Source organism: Bufo bufo, chromosome 6 (assembly GCF_905171765.1).
Source record: "Bufo bufo chromosome 6, aBufBuf1.1, whole genome shotgun sequence".
NCBI classification, from domain to species: Eukaryota; Metazoa; Chordata; class Amphibia; order Anura; family Bufonidae; genus Bufo; species Bufo bufo.
This window is the reverse complement of record NC_053394.1, coordinates 15462901-15483453: the sequence shown is the minus strand read 5'-3', so window position 1 is coordinate 15483453 and position 20553 is coordinate 15462901. Positions and strand designations below refer to the sequence as shown.

The 20553-nt window shown below is 42.0% G+C and overlaps 1 protein-coding gene across 2 annotated transcripts in view; it reads right to left on the bottom strand.

Moving 5' to 3' along the window:
• Positions 1-20553, bottom strand: part of SORCS1 (sortilin related VPS10 domain containing receptor 1) — a 647341-nt gene that overhangs the window by 420555 nt on the left and 206233 nt on the right. For both annotated transcript variants that reach the window (XM_040436033.1, XM_040436034.1), the window contains exon 2: positions 16965-17032. In XM_040436033.1, coding sequence (XP_040291967.1) covers positions 16965-17032 — 68 coding nt within the window. The remainder of the gene's footprint in view (positions 1-16964; positions 17033-20553) is intronic.

The following is a 20553-nucleotide window of genomic DNA, read 5'->3' as shown; positions in this document are numbered from 1 at the left end:
GGTCAGGGATTTCCATCAGTGATTTTGAGCTAAAACCAATTGTGGCTCTAAACACAGAACAGGAGCAGATCTTTCCCTTATGCCTTATGTCAATGGAGGCTCCACTCCTGGTTTTGGCTCGCAATCACTGATGGAAATCACTGACCAAAACACTGAGATGTGAATGAGGCTTCATACAGCCTTAGGGCTTGTTCACACGACCGTATGTATTTTGCGGTCCGCAAAAAATGGATCCGCCAAAAATACGGATGACATCCATGTGCATTCCTTATTTTGCGGAACGGAACAGATGGTCCTTCATAGAACAGTACTATTCTTGTCCGTAATGCGGACAATAATAGTACATGTTCTATATTTTTGCAGAACCGAAATATGGACATGGAATGCTCATGGAATACGGAAATGGAATGCTCACGGAGTACATTCCGTTTTTTTTGCTGAACCATTGAAATGAATGGTTCCCATTACGATCCGCAAAAAAACCAGAATGGAAACGGAAAAAATATACGGTTGTGTGAATGAGCCCTTAAAGGCAGGTTTACACTGCATGATGTTGTAGCCGATTGTCGGAAAGGAGGCGTTCCTTCCTGACAGTAGGCTGCTCGTTCAGTGGAGACCGCTGTATCATTGTTTCTGGGCAGCAGATCACTGTTTAGACAGCACGATCTGCTACCCAGAAACAGTGAGCAGCGAACGACAGGATCACCTGATGAACGCACGCTTCGATCATTCATTGGGTGATCGGCAAGTCGTTCCCGATAATCTGCCCAAAAATTGGGCCTGTCCCATTGAAAAGCCAAGGACTTTATGTTGCAAATCTTTGGCCGGTGTAATGATCTTATTTCTATGAAACTCATAAAAAAGAACTAGTTGGACAACACAATATAACTGACAGCCCCCCCACTTCCAATGACTTTGGTTAGGGTCAAGGTGCTCATACGACCCCAGGACATAACTTCTCTGGCTGGTCTAGTGGTTTCTTCCCTGGCTCCTTGGAAATCAGACTAAATGGGAGTAGCTGGAGATCACTATGGGCAATGACAAATGTAAAAAAGTCTTTGATCTTCCCAGAAAGGGTACAACAAGGGACGGGTAACAGAAGTGTGGCCAAGTAGTGATCAGTCATGACACAATTAGGACATATTTAGACATACGATTTTGGGGTGAAACATAAGCAAAGCCAGTAGAGCTGAGGGTCTAATAACAGTAGTTAAGCAGAGCTCTATTTACAGTAAAAATGTTTCCTTGTCATTGTTTTATAAAATCAAAAGTGGGTAACTTTTTAAAAAATCGTCATCAAACATATCCAACAGTGTTGCTGCTGTAGAGTCTGTGCAATTCCTGCACATAGAGTAAAATCACCTACAGGCCTACGCTTCCTCATAAAAAGTCCTGAAGATACATCTCTACAATGTAGCTAAAATATAGCAATGGTGTGAAGTAGCAGGAATAAACTTCTCCCGATCCAGCCTACAGTCTGCGGATTGGTAGGGCAGTTATACTCTACTACCTCTACCTAAACAATGAACAATAGTACAATACAGTGACAGGACACCCTGACACCCAGCCTTCTGTCCAGAGGTGGATGTGACGGATGTGTCCTGCCGTGTGCACATGCTTCTTTCCACCACCACGACTGGAGCGCTAAGACACAATGGGGCAGATTTACTATTGAAAATGTGCTATTTTTTTGTCCAGCACACAAGAGAGATAGATACAGTCCTGATCAAAAGTTTAAGACCACTTGAAAAATGGCAAAAAATCATATTTTACATTGTTGGATCTTAACAAGGTTCCAAGTAGAGCTTCAACATGCAACAACAAGAAATGAGAGTGAGACAAAAAAAAATTTGAGCATTCAATTAATTGAAAATAACGATTAAACTGAAACAGGCTGTTTTTCAGCTGATCAAAATTTTAGGACCACATGCCTTTAAAAGGCCAAATCTTTGCAAAGATGGGGATTCATTGTCATTTTCTGTCAGGTAGTCACACGTTGTGATGGCAAAGGCAAAAAAACTCTCCCTTTTTGAACGTGGTCGGGTTGTTGAGCTGCATAAGCAGGGTCTCTCACAGCCGCCATCGCTGCTGAGGTGGGACGCAGTAAGACAGTCATTTAAAATTTCTTAAATGATCCTGAGGGTTATGAAACAAAAAAGTCAAGTGGAAGACCCCAAAAAAATTCACCAGCACTGAGCCGGAGGATCCAATTGGCTGTCCGTCAAGACACTGGACGATCCTCGACCCAAATTAAGGCCCTTACTGGACTTTGCAAGAGAGCACCAAACATGGGACATTCAAAGGTGGAAGAAAGTTTTATTCTCTGATGAGAAAAAATGTAACCTTGATGGTCCTGATGGTTTCCAAGGTTACTGGCATGACAAGCAGATCCCACCTGAGAAGTTTTCTACGCGCCACAGTGGAGGGGGCGCCATAATGGTCTGGGGGGCTTTTTCCTTCAGTGGAACAATGGAGCTTCAGGAAGTGCAGGGTGTCAAACGGCCGCTGGCTATGTCCACATGTTGCAGAGAGCATTCCTCATGACTGAGGGCCCTCGTCTGTGTGGTAACGACTGGGTTTTTCAACAGAACAACGCTACAGTACACAATGCCCGCAGGACAAGGGACTTCTTCCAGGAGAATAACATCACTCTTTTGGCCCATCCTCCGTGTTCCCCTGATCTAAATCCAATTGAGAATCTTTGGGGATGGATGGCAAGGGAAGTTTACAAAAATGGACAACAGTTCCAGACAGTAGATGGCCTTCGTGCGGCCGTCTTCACCACATGGAGAAATGTTCCCACTCACCTAATGGAAACACTTGCATCAAGTATGCCGAAACAATAACGGCGGAGCTACTCATTACTGAGCTCATGTTTGGAAGTTGGATTTCTGTTTTGGGGGGGGGGGGTTTAGTTTTTTTTTGGAGGTGCGGTCCTAAACTTTTGATCACCTGAAAAACTGCCTGTTTCAGTTTATTCGTTGTTTTCATTAAATTGAATGCTCAAAAAATGTTCTGTCTCACTCCCATTTCTTCTTGTTGCATGTTGAAGCTCTACTTGGAACCTTGTTAAGATCCAGCCATGCTAAATATGATTTTCTGCCATTTTTCAAGTGGTCTTACACTTTTGATCAGGACTGTAGATAGATAGATAGATAGATAGATAGATAGATAGATAGATAGATAAATAGATAAATCTAGTAGACAGATACTTTTATCCTAGCTCTTAAGAGAAATATGTACTTCCTAAAGGGATCTTGATGTACTACATCCCTGCATGAGTTGTTCTGTGTATTAAAAAAGTAAACATAGATTTTTTTTTTTCTGCTAAAGTTCTCAGCCTGGAATTTTGTGTACCGCAACTTTCAACTAATCTTATACGTACATTAAAGCCTCCATCTCTGCACCAACCTTCCTTTCTTCGGTCTAAAGGCGACTGTATGTCAGACATGCCTGACTGATAAATAACTATATAAAAGCAAATGAAAACAAATTAAAAATCAAAAAGTTACCACTGCGTTTTTTAGATCTCCAATGGCGTCGCAGACCTCCATGTTTAGTGGGCTCAATTCACATCAAAACAACAGTTAAATCAAAACAGGTGCCCCTGATGAAGTTTTCTTGGCGAAACCTGGGTCGGGGGGAGGGGAGGGGTAATTAATATAATTAAAATGGGTGCAGACCAGGTGGGTTGGGAGGACCCATCCTTCACTCTAGGATCATGTTACACAAGACCTGCTAGAGTCTCTGCTATGTCAGACTGAGCCGTTTTAAATGGATCAGCTCAGTCAGATGAATCGACTCCTCCAGTTCAGTAAAAGGAATCAATTCAAAAGAACCAATCATTCAAGAACTGGACATCTCTAGTGTTACTTACCGAAAGAGGCTGTAACTGTTAGATGCTAGACATGCAATCCATGTATAGGCAGCCATTTTGAACATGTGCCCAGGGTTAATGTAATGTTATAGTACATGCTATTTTATATGTTTTACTTATACAAGATTTTGTATTCTTGTATCTCACAGGCCGGAAGCTGTATGTGTAATACTGTGTGTATTACTCATACAGCCAATGCATTCCAATACAGAGGTACTAGAATACATTGTAAAGGATTAGACCCCCAAAAAAGTGGGACAAAAAATAAAGTGAAAAAAAAGTTGAAAAAATAAACTTTTCCCTCAAAAAAATTAAAAGTGTAAAGTAAAAATAACCAAAAACGTCATTTTCCCCAAATAAAGTTAAAAAAAATAGGTAAAAAATAGGTAAAAAAAAAAAAGTATACATATTAGTCCGTATCGACCGGCTCTATAAACATATCACATGACCTAATCCCTCAGATGAACACTGTAAAAAATAAAAAATAAAAACTGTGCTAAATAAACCATTTTTTGTCACCTTACATCACAAAAAGTACAACAGCAAGCGATCAAAAAGGCGTACACCCACCAAAATAGTACCAATCTAACCGTCACCTCATCCCGCAAAAGATGAGCTCCTACTTGAGACAATCGCCCAAAAAATAAAAAAACTATGGCTCAGAATATGGAGACACTAAAACATCATTTTTTTTGTTTTAAAAAAGCTGTTATTGTGTAAAACTTACATAAATTAAAAGAAGTATACATATTAGGCATCGTCGCATCCATATCACATGACCTAACCCCTCAGATGAACACCGTAAAAAATAAAAAATAAAAACTGTGCTAAATAAACCATTTTTTGTCACCTTACATCACAAAAAGTGTAATAGCAAGCGATCAAAAAGTCACACGCACCCCAAAATAGTGCCAATAAAACCGTCAACTCATCCCGCAAAAATCATACCCTTACTAAGATAATCGCCCAAAAACTGAAAAAAGTATGGCTCTCAGACTATGGAAACACTAACATTATTTTCTTTGCTTCAAAAATGAAATCATTGTGTAAAACTTACAGAAATAAAAAAAAAGTATACATATTAGGTATCACAGCGTCCGTGACAACCTGGTCTATAAAAATATCACATGATCTAACCTGTCAGATGAATTTTGTAAATAACAAAAAATAAAAACGGCTATTTCTTGTTACCTTGCCTCACAAAAAGTGTAATATAGAGCAACCAAAAATCATATGTACCCTAAACTAGTACCAACAATACTGCCACCCTATCCCGTATTTTCAAAAATTGGGTCACTTTTTTGGAGTCTCTAGATGTGCATCAGGGGGGCTTCAAATGGGACATGGTGTAAAAAAAAAAACAGTCCAGCAAAACCTGCCTTCCAAAAACCATATGGCGTTCCTTTCCTTCTGAGCCCTGCCGTGTGCCCGTACAGTGGTTTACGACCACATATGGGGTGTTTCTGTAAACTACAGAATCAGGGCCATAAATATTGAGTTTGGTTTGGCTGTTAACCCTTGCTTTGTTACTGGAAAAAATAATTAAAATGGAAAATCTGCCAAAAAAGTGAAATTTTGAAATTGTATCTCTATTTTCCATTAATTGTTGTGGAACACCTAAAGGGTTAACAAAGTTTGTAAAATCAGTTTTGAATACCTTGAGGGGTGTAGTTTCTTAGATGGGGTCACTTTTATGGAGTTTCTACTCTAACGGTGCACCTAAAGGGTTAACGACGTTTGTAAAATCAGTTTTGAATACCTTGAGGGGTGTAGTTTATATTATGTAAGCCTCGCAAAGACTTCAGACCTGAACTGGTCCCTAAAAATTGGGTTTTTTGCTTCTAAACTTCTAAGCCTTGTAACATCCCTAAAAAATAAAATATCATTCCCAAAATGATCCAAACATGAAGTAGACATATGGGGAATGTAAAGTAATAACTATTTTTGGAGGTATTACTATGTATTATAGAAGTAGAGAAATTGAAACTTGGAAATTTCCAATTTAAAAAAATTTTTGGGTAAATTTTGTATTTTTTTATAAATAAAAATGATTTTTTTTAAACTTCATTTTACCAGTGTCATGAAGTACAATATGTGACGAAAAAACGATCTCAGAATGGCCTGAATAAGTCAAAGCGTTTTAAAGTTATCAGCACTTAAAGTGACACTGGTCAGATTTTCAAAAAATGGCCTGGTCCTTAACCACTTCCCATCTGGGCCCTTTGCCCCCTTCCTGACCAGGCCAAATTTTGCAAAACTGACATATCTCACTTTATGTGGTAATAACTTTGGAACACCTTTATTTATCCAAGTCATTCAGAGATTTTTTTCTCGTGACACATTGTACTTCATGATAGTCATAAATTTGAGTCAAAATATTTCACCTTTATTTATGAAAAAATCCCAAATTTACCCAAAAATTTGAAAAATTCGCAATTTTCTAAATTTCAATTTCTCTGCTTTCAAAACAGAAAGTGATACCTCATAAAATAGTTATTATTTAACATTTCCCATATGTCTACTTTATGTTGGCATCATTTTGGAAATGTCATTTTATTTTTTTAGGACGTTAGAAGGCTTAGAAGTTTAGAAGCAATTCTTCAAATTTGTAAGAAAATTGCCAAAACCCACTTTATAAGGACCAGTTCAGGTCTGAAGTCACTTTGTGGGGCCTACATAGTGGATACCCCCATAAATGACCCCATTGTAGAAACTACACCCCTCAAGGTATTCAAAACCGATTTTACAAACTTTGTTAACCCTTTAGGCGTTCCACAAGAATTAAAGGAAAATGGAGATCAAATTTTTAAATTTCACTTTTTTGGCAGATTTTCCATTTTAATCAATTTTTTTCTTTAACACATCGATGGTTAACAGCCAAACAAAACTCAATATTTATTACCCAGATTCTGCGGTTTACAGAAACACCCCACATGTGGTCGTAAACTGCTGTATGGGCACACGGCAGGGCGCAGAAGGAAAGGAACTCCACATGGTTTTTAGATGCCATGTCCCATTTGAAGCCCCCTGATGCACCCTTACAGTAGAAACTCCCAAGAAGTGACCCCATTTTGGAAACTAGGGGATAAGGTGCCAGTTTTATTAGTACTATTTTTGGGTACATATGATTTTTTGATCATTCATTATAACACTTTATGGGGCAAGGTGACCAAAAAATTGGTTGTTTTAGCACAGTTTCTATTTATTTATTTTTACAGCGTTCACCTGAGGGGTTCAGTCAAGTGACATTTTTATAGAGCAGATTTTTACGGACGTGGCGATACCCAATATGTATACTTTTTCTCATTTATTAAAGTTTTACACAATAATAGCCTTTTTGAAACCAAAAAATTATGTTTTAATGTGTCCATGTTCTGAGAGCTATAGTTTTTTTATTTTTTGAGAGATTTTCTTATGTAGGGGCTCATTTTTTGAGGGATGAGGTGACGGTTTTATTGGTACTATTTTGTGGGACATACGCGTTTTTGATCACTTGGTGTTGCACCTTTTGTGATGCAAGGTGACAAAAATTGCTTGTTTTGACACAGTTTTTTTTATTTATTTTTTACGGTGTTCACCCGAGGGGTTAGGTCATGTGATATTTTTATAGAGCTGGTTTTTACGGACGCGGCAATACCTAATATGTATACTTTTTTTTATTTGTTTCACTTTAACACAATAATAGCATTTTTGAAACCAAAAAAATGATGTTTTAGTGTCTCCATGTTCTAAGAGCTATAGTTTTTTTATTTTTTGAGAGATTTTCTTATGTAGGGGCTCATTTTTTGCGGGATGAGGTGACGGTTTTATTGGTACCATTTTGTGGGACATACGCGTTTTTGATCACTTGGTGTTGCACCTTTTGTGATGCAAGGTGACAAAAATTGCTTGTTTTGACACAGTTTTTTTTATTTATTTTTTACGGTGTTCACCCGAGGGGTTAGGTCATGTGATATTTTTATAGAGCTGGTTTTTACGGACGCGGCAATACTAAATATGTCTATTTTATTTTATTTTTTCTATTTTTTTTTTTTTTTTATTCCTTACTTGGGATTTTTTTTTTTTTTACATGTGAACCTTTTTTTTATTTTCTTTTTTCAACACTTTATTTTATTTTTATTTTATTTTACACTTTTCGTCCCCCATAAGGTCATACAAGACCTCTGGGGGACATTTACTTCACTTTTTTTTTTTCACTGTTGATTTCTCCTGTAACTGGGGCTGACATAGTAGCCCCAGTTACAGGACAAATGCACCCCTATAGAGGCTGTACAGCAGCAATCCAGCGCTGTACAGCCTCACAGCAGGGCTGATCGAGGTCTCTGAGAGACCTCACACAGCCCCTGCACTCTCCGGTCCCGGCGGTCACATGACCGCCGGGCCGGAACAGGAAGCGCACAGCGCTTCCTGCTCTGCAGACACAGCGCTCGGTGAGCGCTGTGTCTGCAGCGATCGTGAAGGCAGGGACACCTGGGCACTGTCCCTGCCTTATCTCTGGGTTGCCCTGCTGTCACTGACAGCGGGCAACCCGATCAGCAGCTGCACGATTAGCGTGCAGCTGCTATTTCTGACAGGACGTTTTAAAACGTGCTGTCAGAAATAGATGTCCACCCATAGGACGTTTATATCCTATGGGCGGACGTGAGGCGGTTAAGGTAAAATAAGGCTGTGTCCTGAAGGGGACACAAACTTCAGAGGACACCAGAGATGAAAGAGCATTTCTTTACTTTCATGGAATGAATATTCCAGAACAACCATGCAGAAATGGCACCTGCGCTCCAATACTCCAAGGAGTGTTGGTACTTACCCATATTTGGTGTGTATCATACTAAAAAGCCAGGGCAGATAAGAGTAGTATTCGCTTTATCTAATTTGAGGTTGCACAAAATCGCCTCCAACAGCCGTGAGTTAATAGAAGCCTTCTCACCCCAAGACCATTCAAGTGATCTAAAGGACTTGGATATTAGCACCAACTCCCTTCCCATGCAGCGGAGTCTCCATTTGCTCTGGGATTTAAAGGCAGACACATTCACCTTCTAAATCAGCAAAGAAGATAAGCCCTTTACACACAGAGGAGTTCTGTCCACCATAAACAGCTTATATGATCCTCTGGGATTCGTAGCGCCTGTTACCATTCAAGGTAAAATGATGCTAAGGGACTTCACCACAGAGACGTCTGATTGGGATGATCCGCTTCCAATGGAGAAAAAGGACCTGTGGACAGGTTGGAAGAAGTCTCTCAAAGCTTTGACCAGCCTTCACGTGGCACGACCCTATGCTCCCGTGCCATCAGCTGAAGTCAAGATGCAAAGACTGTATATCTTCTGCGATGCTTCAGTCAAGGCAATTGCTGCCGTAGCATACCTACAGACCATTGATGTCAAAGAACAATGCCATATAGGATTTCTCATGAGCCGGACCAAACTGGCACCACTCCACGAACACACGATTCCCAGGTTGGAACTCTGCGCTGCTGTGCTTGCAGTGGAGTTGGCTGAACTTATAACATCAGGAATCAACATGGAAATTGAAGAAGTCAAGTTTTACACGGACAGCAAGGTAGTCCTAGGAAATATTTGCATCGAAAACAGACGCTTTTATGTCCACATCTGCAATCGGGTGCTACGGATCAGGAGATCCACTTGTCTTAAACAGCCTATGTGCCTACAGAGCATAATCCTGCAGACCACCAACTAGATCTGTCGCAGTCCGCCACCTTAAAGACACAACATGGTTTACTGGTCCTGCATTCCTGTACTGTTCAACGTCTTGCAGTATCGGATCCGACACGTTTGAATTGGTAGACCCAGATGCGGATGAAGAAATCCGACCTGAAGTATCTGTTCTACGTACAGTGACTTTTGACCACCAACTCAAATCGCATTGTTTCAACAGGTTCTCCACCTGGATCTTACTCTTTTGTGCTATAGCCTGTGTAGTTCATATAGCTCAGACATTACCTGTGAGCCAGAAGCCCTGCAAAGGTTGGCATCACTGCAAACATCCCTAGTCTGGAAAGGTCCAAGAACATAATAATTCACACGAAACAACGTGAATGTCATGCAAAGGAAATAGACTACCTCAGCAAAGGCCAAATAGTCTCCAAAGATAGCGCTTTGAAAATGCTAGATCCCACCATCAACCAAAATGGCTGGCTAAGAGAGAAGGACCCAGTAGTGGTGTCTGTTAAAGCCAGACAGGGAGTGTTCTGCCCCAGCACAGGGAGATTCATTTCAGATCACGTCTATTTCATATTTCATATTTCTGTAGTTATTAGTTTGGTAATAGCACCATCTAGCGGTCTTAAAAATGTACCACACTTTGTTTGTCTGTTAATAAAGATTATTGTATTGTAGTGTAACATAGGGAAAGAGCTTGTAACTGTTAGTTGCTAGACATGCAATCCATGTATAGGCAGCCATTTTGAACATGTGCCCAGGGTTAATAAAATGTTATAGTACATGCTATTATATATGTTTTACTTATACAAGTTTTTGTATTCTTGTAGTTTTACCAGTTCACAATCCTGTTGCCCAATAAACAAGTTAGACTACAGAAAACGTCTTACTTGGAAGACAGGAATGGTTTATGCTGAATGTCAGACTGCACACTGTGTGAACGTGTATGAAGACAGAACACTACACAAAAAGCTTTTCAACAGATTAGTGCAACGATGAATGGCCGATATATTTTTATTTTGCCACTAATACATGGCAAACTGGGCTTTCGATTATATCACTGCATCGCACAAGGGCAATTAGGCCCTAATTTATTGAAACTTTTACAAAGCACAACAGGCTTTTCAACCGATTAGTGCAACGCTGGACGGCGAATATTATTTTATTTCGCCACTAATAAACGCCAAACTGGGCTTTAGAGTATAGCACTGCACCGCACAAGGGCAATTAGGCCCTAATTTTTTCTACTTTTACACTACACAAAAGGCTTTTCAACAGAAAAGTGCAATGCTGGACGGAGAATAAAAAAAAAATTTGCCACTAATACACGGCAAACTGGGCTGTTAAATATATCACTGCACCGCTGAACGGCAATTAGGCCCTAATTTTTTTTCTATTTTTACACTACACAAAAAGCTTTTCAACAGATAAGTGCAACGTTGGACGCGAATATTTTTTTATTTTGCCATTAATACACGGCAAACTAGGCTTTAGAAAATATCACTGCACCGCAGAACGGCAATTAGGTCGTAATTTATTTCTACTTTTACACAAAAGGCTTTTCAACAGATAAGTGCAACAATGAACTGAGGATATATTTTTATTTTGCCACTAATACACGGCAAACTGGGCTTCAGATTATATCACTGCACCGCAAAAGGGCACTAAGGCCCTCATTTTTTCTACTTTTACACTACGCAAAAGCCTTTTCAACAGATAAGTGCAATGCTGGATGGCGAAAAAAAAAAAAAAGTTCACCACTAATGCACGGCAAACTGGGCTGTAAAATATATCACTGCACTGCTGAACGGCAATTAGGCCCTAATTTTTTTTCTATTTTTACACTACACAAAAAGCTTTTCAACAGATAAGTGCAATTCTGGATGGCGAATATATTTTTATTTTGCCAGTAATACACGGCAAACTAGGCTTTAGAATATATCACTGCACCGCAGAACGGCAATTAGGCCGTAATTTTTTTCTACTTTTACACAAAAGGCTTTTCAACAGATAAGTGCAATGATGAACAGCAAATATATATTTATTTTGCCACTAATACACGGCAAACTGGGCTTTAGATTATGTCACTGGATCGCACAAGGGCAATTAGGCCCTAATTTATTGAAACTTTTACAAAACACAACAGGATTTTCAACAGATAAGTGCAACGCTGGACGGAGAATAACATTTTTTTTCGCTACTAATACACGGCAAACTGGGCTTTATCACTGCACCGCACAAGGGCAATTTGGCCCTCATTTTTTCTACTTTCACACTATACAAAAGCTTTTTTTAACAGATAAGTGCAATGCTGGACGGCGAATAAAAAAAAAATCGCCACTAATACACGGCAAACTGGGCTTTAGAATATTTCACTGCACCGCAGAACGGAGGCCGTAGTTAGGCCGTAATTTTTTTCTACTTTCACACAAAAGGCTTTTCAACAGATAAGTGCAACGCTGAACATATATTTTTATTTTGCCACTAGTACACGCAAACAAGGGCTTTAAAACAGATAGCTGCACCGCTGAGCGGCAAATATATTTTTTCATTTTTCCACTAATACAAGGAAAAAAGTGCTTTAGAACATATAATTGCACCACACAAGGGCAAATAAAATGTAGTAATATTTCCTTGTAGTACCCCCTGTTAATGCCTGTATCAAGCAGCACTTGCACCCTAATAAGAATGGTTTGCTGGAATTACAGAGCTGTATAATGACAATTTGGATCCCCAGTCAGTGCAGCAAGGTGTAATAGGATTGTTCCTATTACCCAGACGGTAACCTCCCTTACTGAACCCTGTTCTACATAAATGCTGTGGGATGATTCCTCCCTATCCTTTCCCTACACCTTGAATAATTTTTTCCTGCACTTGTAAATCGTTGTTTTTTTTTTAGCACAATTGCGTTTTTTCTGAATGGGGGGCGACTGGGGGTTATTATTCTGAATGGAGGACCACTGTGGGTCATTATACTGTGTGAAGGGCCACTAGTAGTCATTATACAGTATAGGGGCCACTGGTGGTCATTATAACATGTGGGAGCCACAGAAGGACATGTAAATGTATAAAAATGCCTCAAGGGTGCCCACTGGGATTTTCCGCCCAAGGGCCCACATGAACTTGGAGCCGGCCCTGTCTATCACTGTCCCTAGCACCTGCTGACGTCTCTCCCTGCACTAAGTACACTGGTAAATGGCAGAATCTAAGATGGCTGCCGCTATTTATAGAGCTGTGACATCACAGGGCTGGCTGGCTGCTGATTGGCTGCATGCATGGCATTATGGGTGATCCCGCCTTCCCAGAGTTCCTTTCTCCATGTCCTCACACGTGCAGCAGCCATTTTAGGAAAAAATGCGATTCGTCACCACGAAGCGCGAGGAAATTCGCATTCGGAGCAAATCAAATTTTTCCTGAAATTCGGAACAAATTCCACTTCGTCAGCTTCGATTCACTCTTCTCTAATCTCGATCTTTTCTTTTCTTCGTGTTTTTTCTGAGCAGCAGGTTCCCGGTGATCTGTATCTACTTTATTGCAGGATGTCAAGCATATATTATAGCAGCAAACCCAGAGGAATCTGCAGCAGATCATAAACCTGATTGCATCGAGAGCGCACCTACTGGAGGCAGATCTGTCAGGGCTGCTAAAGGATGTTTGGACAAATATTTGGGGTTTATAAGTTAATATGAAGGAGAATGACACAGTAGTTATCAATGATTTATGGGTCATAGTAGTGTCTGATCCAGATTATCTCCAAGGTAATCCTCATTATAATAGTGTGTGCAGGACTGGAATGACAGGATGATAGCTCTGTTGTTCTATTCATAGGTCTAGGTAAAAGACAAGTACTACAAAATGAATAGAACTTGCAGCAGTTTGTAATGACACACCATCAAACCAAGAGTAAAATGGAAAGTTTAAGTGCGAAAACTGATCTCACACAGCAACCACAGAATGTACCAGACAAAAAGACATATTAAAGACAAATATTATATAAAGCAAAGGACAGTAGAGAGTTAGTCAAGCCATAATTAGAGAGTGGTTGAATCCTGAATGTAATGCAATAAATTCTGTGTGTTCTGACACACCAGAATAAAAGAATACACACTAGATACAATAAATGTGATTGCAATGGCCACATTAAAAAAAAGCGTCCTGTACATGCCCTTCCAAACAGACAGCACCAGTGGTCATCACGAAAACCTCCACTGACCCCTCTGAACAGCGTTTCACCATGTGCATCTTTCGGGAGTGTTTCCTCCACATTTATGGTATCTATCATATTTTCTTATTCAGGTGTGTCAGTATGCACTGATGTTTGCAATATATTCCGGTTTTCAATACTCTCTTATTATAGTTAGACTTACAGTCCCTTTACACAGACCATTTCTGGGTCTATACCGAGCACTGATCAAGCATGGTCACCAACATCAGATTGGTTTATTCACCAATAAAGTTTCTTTGTACATACAGCATATAAGTAATTGTGCCTTACAACGCCTAAATAATACCAACATGCAATACCTAAAATGGAAAATACTGCCACCATACAATGTCTAACGACTACAGCAACATACAATGCTTACACCATGCAAAGCGTAAAACTGGATGTAAACAGGCTGACTGTAAGGAAGGAGGTCTTCCTTCCCAATAGTCTTAGTCAGCTGCTCGCTCAGTGAAGGAGACACATTTCCTTGCACGATCTCCTTCACTGTATGAGGACGAGTGGTCGCTATTGCTATCGCTTGTCCCCATACAGAATCATAGTTCCTGAGCGCTGTTTAGACCACACGATCTGCTGCCCAGAAGCCGTGATCGGTGGTGCTCGCATGAAGGACAGGATCACCCGATGAGCGAGCGTTTTGCTTGTTCATCGGGTGATCGGCAGCACATTTACATGGCTAGATTGTCGGGAACAACCGTTCGCAGGAACCATTGTTCCTGATTAGTGATGAGCGGCAGGTGCCATATTCGATTTCGACGAAATTCGTGAATATTCGATAGAATATTCGTTTCATATTCGTCGAAATCGAATATTCGTCATTATTCTAGTTATCGCGATTATTATGCGATTTAAATAATCGCGTATTGCGATTTTTAACTGAAGGCTACTTTCCTATTGGTTTGATATCTAGAATTAGCGAATATGACGAATGTATTCGTCATATTCCTCAAAACGAAGATAACAAAGTATTCTCCATCTTCGTTTTAGCTCCATATTCGTCAACTTCGCTAATTCTAGCAATCAAATAGGAAAGTTGACTATAGAGACAGCTGTGTTTAATTCGCTATGCGATTATATTACTTTGCTTTATAAAAAAAAAAAAAAGCAAAGTAATATAATCGCATAGCGAATTAAACTTAGCTGTCTCTATAGTCAACCTTCCTATTTGATTGCTAGAATTAGCGAAGTTGACGAATATGGAGCTAAAACGAAGATGGAGAATACTTCGTTATCTTCGTTTTGAGGAATATGACGAATACATTCGTCATATTCGCTAATTCTACCAAGCCAACCATAGTAAACCAGGTCCAAGTTGAAATCGCAATGCGATTAATTCAAGTTATAATAATCGAATTTCGATTTCAACTTAGCACTGCTATATTCCATATTAGGCTAGAATTAACGAATATTGAATATAGCAGTGCTAAGTTGAAATCGAAATTTGATTATTATAACTTGAATTAATCGCATTGCGATTTCAACGTAATTCTTACATCCGACAGTACATTCTAGTATGGAGGCGTTCCCATGGTGATGGGGACGCTCCATGAGCACGGAAGTCGTCAGAAGCGGCAACGGGCACTGACTGGAGCAGCCAGGAAGCCAGGAATCCTAAGGACAGGTAAGAACAACTTTTGGGAAGTGGGAAAGAAAAAAATATAACAATAAAAAAAAAAATGAATATTCGAAATATCAAATTTATAGCATTATATTAGAAATATTCGTGAATTATCGAAGTGCCGATATTCGCTAAAAAAATTTGATATTCGAATATTCGCGCTCAACACTATTCCTGATATTCTGCCCGATTCTTGGGACGTGTAAATGCATCTTAGTAATACTGCTATACAATGCCTAATACCAAAATGCAATGCCTAAAATAAAAATACTGTTATACAATTTCTAAATAATACCACCATACAAAGCCCAAATAATGCTGCTATACAGTGGCTAATTTATACCACTATACAAATCCTAAATAATACCACTATACAATGCTTAAATAATACTGCCATAACATGCCTAAATAATAGTGCATAGTGAATGTACCGGATGGGGAGAGAGGATCGCACCTGCAGGGCTGGATGGGTGTTTGGCATTTACTTCGGGTGGGGAGGGGGGGGAGTGGGTTCTTCCATCAAGGTTTCCACCACTTTTCTCTTTTCAGGACCCCAATATCGCTCTTATAATTTAATGGGCACCATCTGTATGTGTAGTATGATGGATCTGGCGCATCACTTCCCTTAATGAACAAATGTGACTCTGTGGCTGTCACCCGAGCCCTTCAGTCCCATAAGAAGAAACCTATCACAAGTAACGCATTTCAAATATCTATACATAGCACCACACCCCATCCCCCCTAGGTCTGAGTCAGGAAATGGTTAAAAGGGTTGCACCAGATTACGAAAATATTTCTGCTTCAGAAACAGTCCCAGCTCTGCTATATTGAAGTGAATGGGGCTGTCCTGCAATACCCCAAACAACCTGTGGGCAGGTGTGGCGCTGTTTTTAAAGAGAGTGGCCATGCTTCTTCTAATCCTGGACAATAGTGGCACCTATTAGAAAGCACAACATACTCTGTGCACGCTGTGGTTTGTTTGCTCCCCGTCTGATCTTCAAAGTGATTTATTTTTTAGATTACGGGCCGATTACTTCACAGGGGTCATGGCTCCAAATCTCCTGCGTCCATTCAAGCAGTCTTGTTGTTTTGAATGATAAAAATGTTTCTTGTGTTTGGTCACCACTAGGGGGAGCTTATTGCAAATCGATTTCTACAGGTCCCATTAAATCATACTCCACTGCTCCCCCTAGTGGCTCATCCATGTAATTCTATGGTATTTTGAATGGAAACAAATAGGTATGAAGCCCCATCTCCTATATTAGGAAATGAGTCAGTGCAGAATTTTTGAGTAAATTGTAAAAGTGAGAACCGTTGGTATCAAACATCGTTAAACCACAACAAACTAACGAAGAAGATTAAACAAGACCGGTGTCTCTGGTTATGAAAGATCTCAGTGCAGGATGAACCCGTTGGAAACTTCCGATTACATATGAGAAGAGACACTGGGTTTAGCCCTGGGACAGCTGTCATCCGACATCCCACATGTGCAATCGTGCCAAGTCTAAAGCCCTCGAGTTCACGTCTAAGTATCTGAGCAATTAGAAGCCGGTTGTAGGCACGTACCTCCAAAGAGAGCTCTCCGTGATGCTTCCCAGGTTGTAATCGTACAGCTTTGTCAGAATTAGTATCACCTGCAGGCGAGAAGGAGACAGAGAGAGAAAGACAATCTCAGATTAGTCTGAAACAATTACTGTCTGGTGAAAGCAAAAAATGGAGCTGACCCTAGGGGAGCGTTAGCATTTGTCTTAATGGGCGCGTATTACAAGCGAGCGGGACGTATAAAGCTAACAGAAAGCGACTGGGATGGTCGCAGGCGCTAAATCACGAGAAGGAAGAGGCTTTGCTTCTGCCGGGGCGACTGTCAACGTGGAGCCGAGGTGTCAGATACGGAGCAGCGCAAAGCCGCCCAAGGCTAGGGAGCAAGTGGGAGAAGACAGGGGCATTATGGGTAAAGTATTCTAATGAGATGCAAAATGAGTGGATTTCACGACTAGAAAAAAATGGCCATTTCCATCAGAAGAGTCTGATAAGAAGTCAGGAAGAACGGGGTGAAGGCCATCTTGGGGGTGACGGCTGTAACCGTGGTCAATAACGGGAATGTGAAGACCCTCTTAGGAATCACTTGTGCGGCTGAGGGACCCTCCAGTGTCCACCTAGTATAGAGAGAAACCTGTGCGGAATAGGGAGACAGGCTACTGGATGGCAGATACAACCCAACATAGGACCTGGTTAGACACAGTGACCGGATATTCTGAGCACCAGAATCCCTACCGATCCCCGTTCCAGGCTGGGGAGAGCAGGTGCTTGATTGGGAAATATTAAGTTAGTAACCCTTTCGGGTTCAGATCTCCACAGGCAACTGGGATCATGCACCCCTGGGATCGGTGTAGGTCCCAACAGTCAGATCGACCCGATCAGACCTTCTGCCATAAAAGTCCATAGCGGGAACTGGGAGTGGCCTTTTGTACATCTGATACAGTATTCAAAATGGTGACCCCCCCAATCTCCCCTTGTAGGAGAGGTGACCATACATGCAAAGTCTACTGTAGGTATGGAGATAGCCAAGCCAATGACTCCCTTAGACTTGAGAGTCACACACAGGCGTCAGTGCCTCAGAGCCATCAGGGAATCCCTGCTGAGAGGTCGGAGGTCCCTGAGCAGAGCGTTGTATAAACTGCCCCATACCACCCAACTTAGAAAAAACCAAAAGAGGAAGAACTCAAGCAGTACCCAATCCATCCCAGTCTCCTTGGTGCCCCCACACAGTTATAATGCCTCTTTGTGCTCCCACACTTTCATTTTGGCATACCATAACAGTGCCCCACACACAGTAAGGATGCCGCTGTAGTGCCCTCACACAGTAGGGAAGCCCCTGTAGTGCCCTCACTCAGTAGGGATGAACCTGTAGTGCCCTCACACAGTAAGGATGCCCCTGTAGTGCCCTCACACAGTAGGGAAGCCCCTGTAGTGTCCTCATACAGTAGGGATGCCCTTGTAGTGCCCTCACACAGTAGGGAAGCCCCTGTAGTGCCCTCACACAGTAGGGATGCCCCTACAGTGCCCTCACACAGTAGGGATGCCCTTGTAGTGCCCTCACACAGTAGGGATGCCCCTGTAGTGCCCTCACACAGTAGGGAAGCCCCTGTAGTGCCCTCACACAGTAGGGATGCCCTTGTAGTGCCCTCACACAGTAGATGCACCTGTAGTGCCCTCACACAGTAAGGATGCCCCTGTAGTGCCCTCACACAGTAAAGATGCCCCTGTAGTGCCCTCACACAGTAAAGATGCCCCTGTAGTGCCCTCACACAGCAAAGATGCCCCTGTAGTGCCCTCACACAGTAAGGATGCCCCTGTAGTGCCCTCACACAGTAAGGATGCCCCTGTAGTGCCCTCACACAGTAAGGATGCCGCTGTAGTGCCCTCACACAGTAAGGATGCCCCTATACTGCCCCCATACAATAAGGATGCCCCTTAGTGTCTCCGCACATTAAGGATGCCCTCTTAGTGCCCAATCCAGTAAGGATGACGCTGTAGTGCCCTCACACAGTAAGGATGCCCTTGTAGTGCCCTCACACAGTAGGGATGCCCCTGTAGTGCCCTCACACAGTAGGGATGCCCCTGTAGTGCCCTCACACAGTAGGGAAGCCCCTGTAGTGCCCTCACACAGTAGGGATGCCCCTGTAGTGCCCTCACACAGTAAAGATGCACCTATAGTGCCCTCACACAGTAAGGATGCCCCTGTAGTGCCCTCACACAGTAAGGATGCCCCTGTAGTGCCCTCACACAGTAGGGATGCCCCTGTAGTGCCCTCACACAGTAAAGATGCCCCTGTAGTGCCCTCACACAGTAAGGATGCCGATGTAGTGCCCTCACACAGTAAGGATGCCGATGTAGTGCCCTCACACAGTAAGGATGCCCCTATACTGCCCCCATACAATAAGGATGCCCCTTAGTGTCTCCGCACATTAAGGATGCCCTCTTAGTGCCCAATCTAGTAAGGATGACGCCGTAGTGCCCTCACACAGTAAGGATGCCCCTGTAGTGCCCTCACACAGTAAGGATGCCGATGTAGTGCCCTCACACAGTAAGGATGCCGATGTAGTGCCCTCACACAGTAAGGATGCCCCTGTAGTGCCCCCATACAATAAGGATGCCCCTTAGTGTCTCCGCACATTAAGGATGCCCTCTTAGTGCCCAATCCAGTAAGGATGACGCTGTAGTGCCCTCACACAGTAAAGATGCCGATGTAGTGCCCTCACACAGTAAGGATGCCGATGTAGTGCCCTCACACAGTAAGGATGCCGATGTAGTGCCCTCACACAGTAAGGATGCCCCTATACTGCCCCCATACAATAAGGATGCCCCTTAGTGTCTCCGCACATTAAGGATGCCCTCTTAGGGCCCAATCCAGTAAGGATGACGCTGTAGTGCCCTCACACAGTAAGGATGACGCTGTAGTGCCCTCACCAGTCTTTAAACACAGGCTTCTTAACAAATTTGGCGCATCAAACTGAAATTGATGCCAGCTGTTAGCTATGAGCTGCTGTAATTATGTTAATTATATTAAATCTAGCAGGCCGCTAAACCCTCTGTATTTCCCCTTTTTAAAAAGTGGTAACGAGAAAAAAGGCACAAATACGGCCTGCGCTTTAGTTTTTTAGTCCACAATTGGCATAAAGCTCTGCCCGGGTGTGTCTGCCGATCGTGGAGCTGAGCTGCATTCCTCCTTAAGATAGTGCCCGCTCCTCCTCTCCAGAACAGCCTGCCAGTCTTTGTCTGCACCCCCTACACTTACATGGACCCTGCTGACATTACACAAGAGCCGCAGTGAGGACCTCTTATTCTGCTGGCTCTTCGCCCTCCGTAACACTTTACTGAGGGAAATTTCCAGCTAAACACCCCGTAGCGTCGACGACTGAATGCTCCATGATTAGGGCGACACTGATTTTCCTGAATTGAACATTCGGGTGACGTGAATGACAAGGACTTCCCATTGTGACTGGTTTAAGGGACATTGTCAAAAATTTTACACATGAAATGACTCTAATTCTCTTTTGTGCGCAGGAGACATTTTCTATCTTCACTCCTATTATCCCAGTGTCTGGCGGTACTCAGCGGTGTCATATACTGCAGGTATTATAGGGGCTCTCAC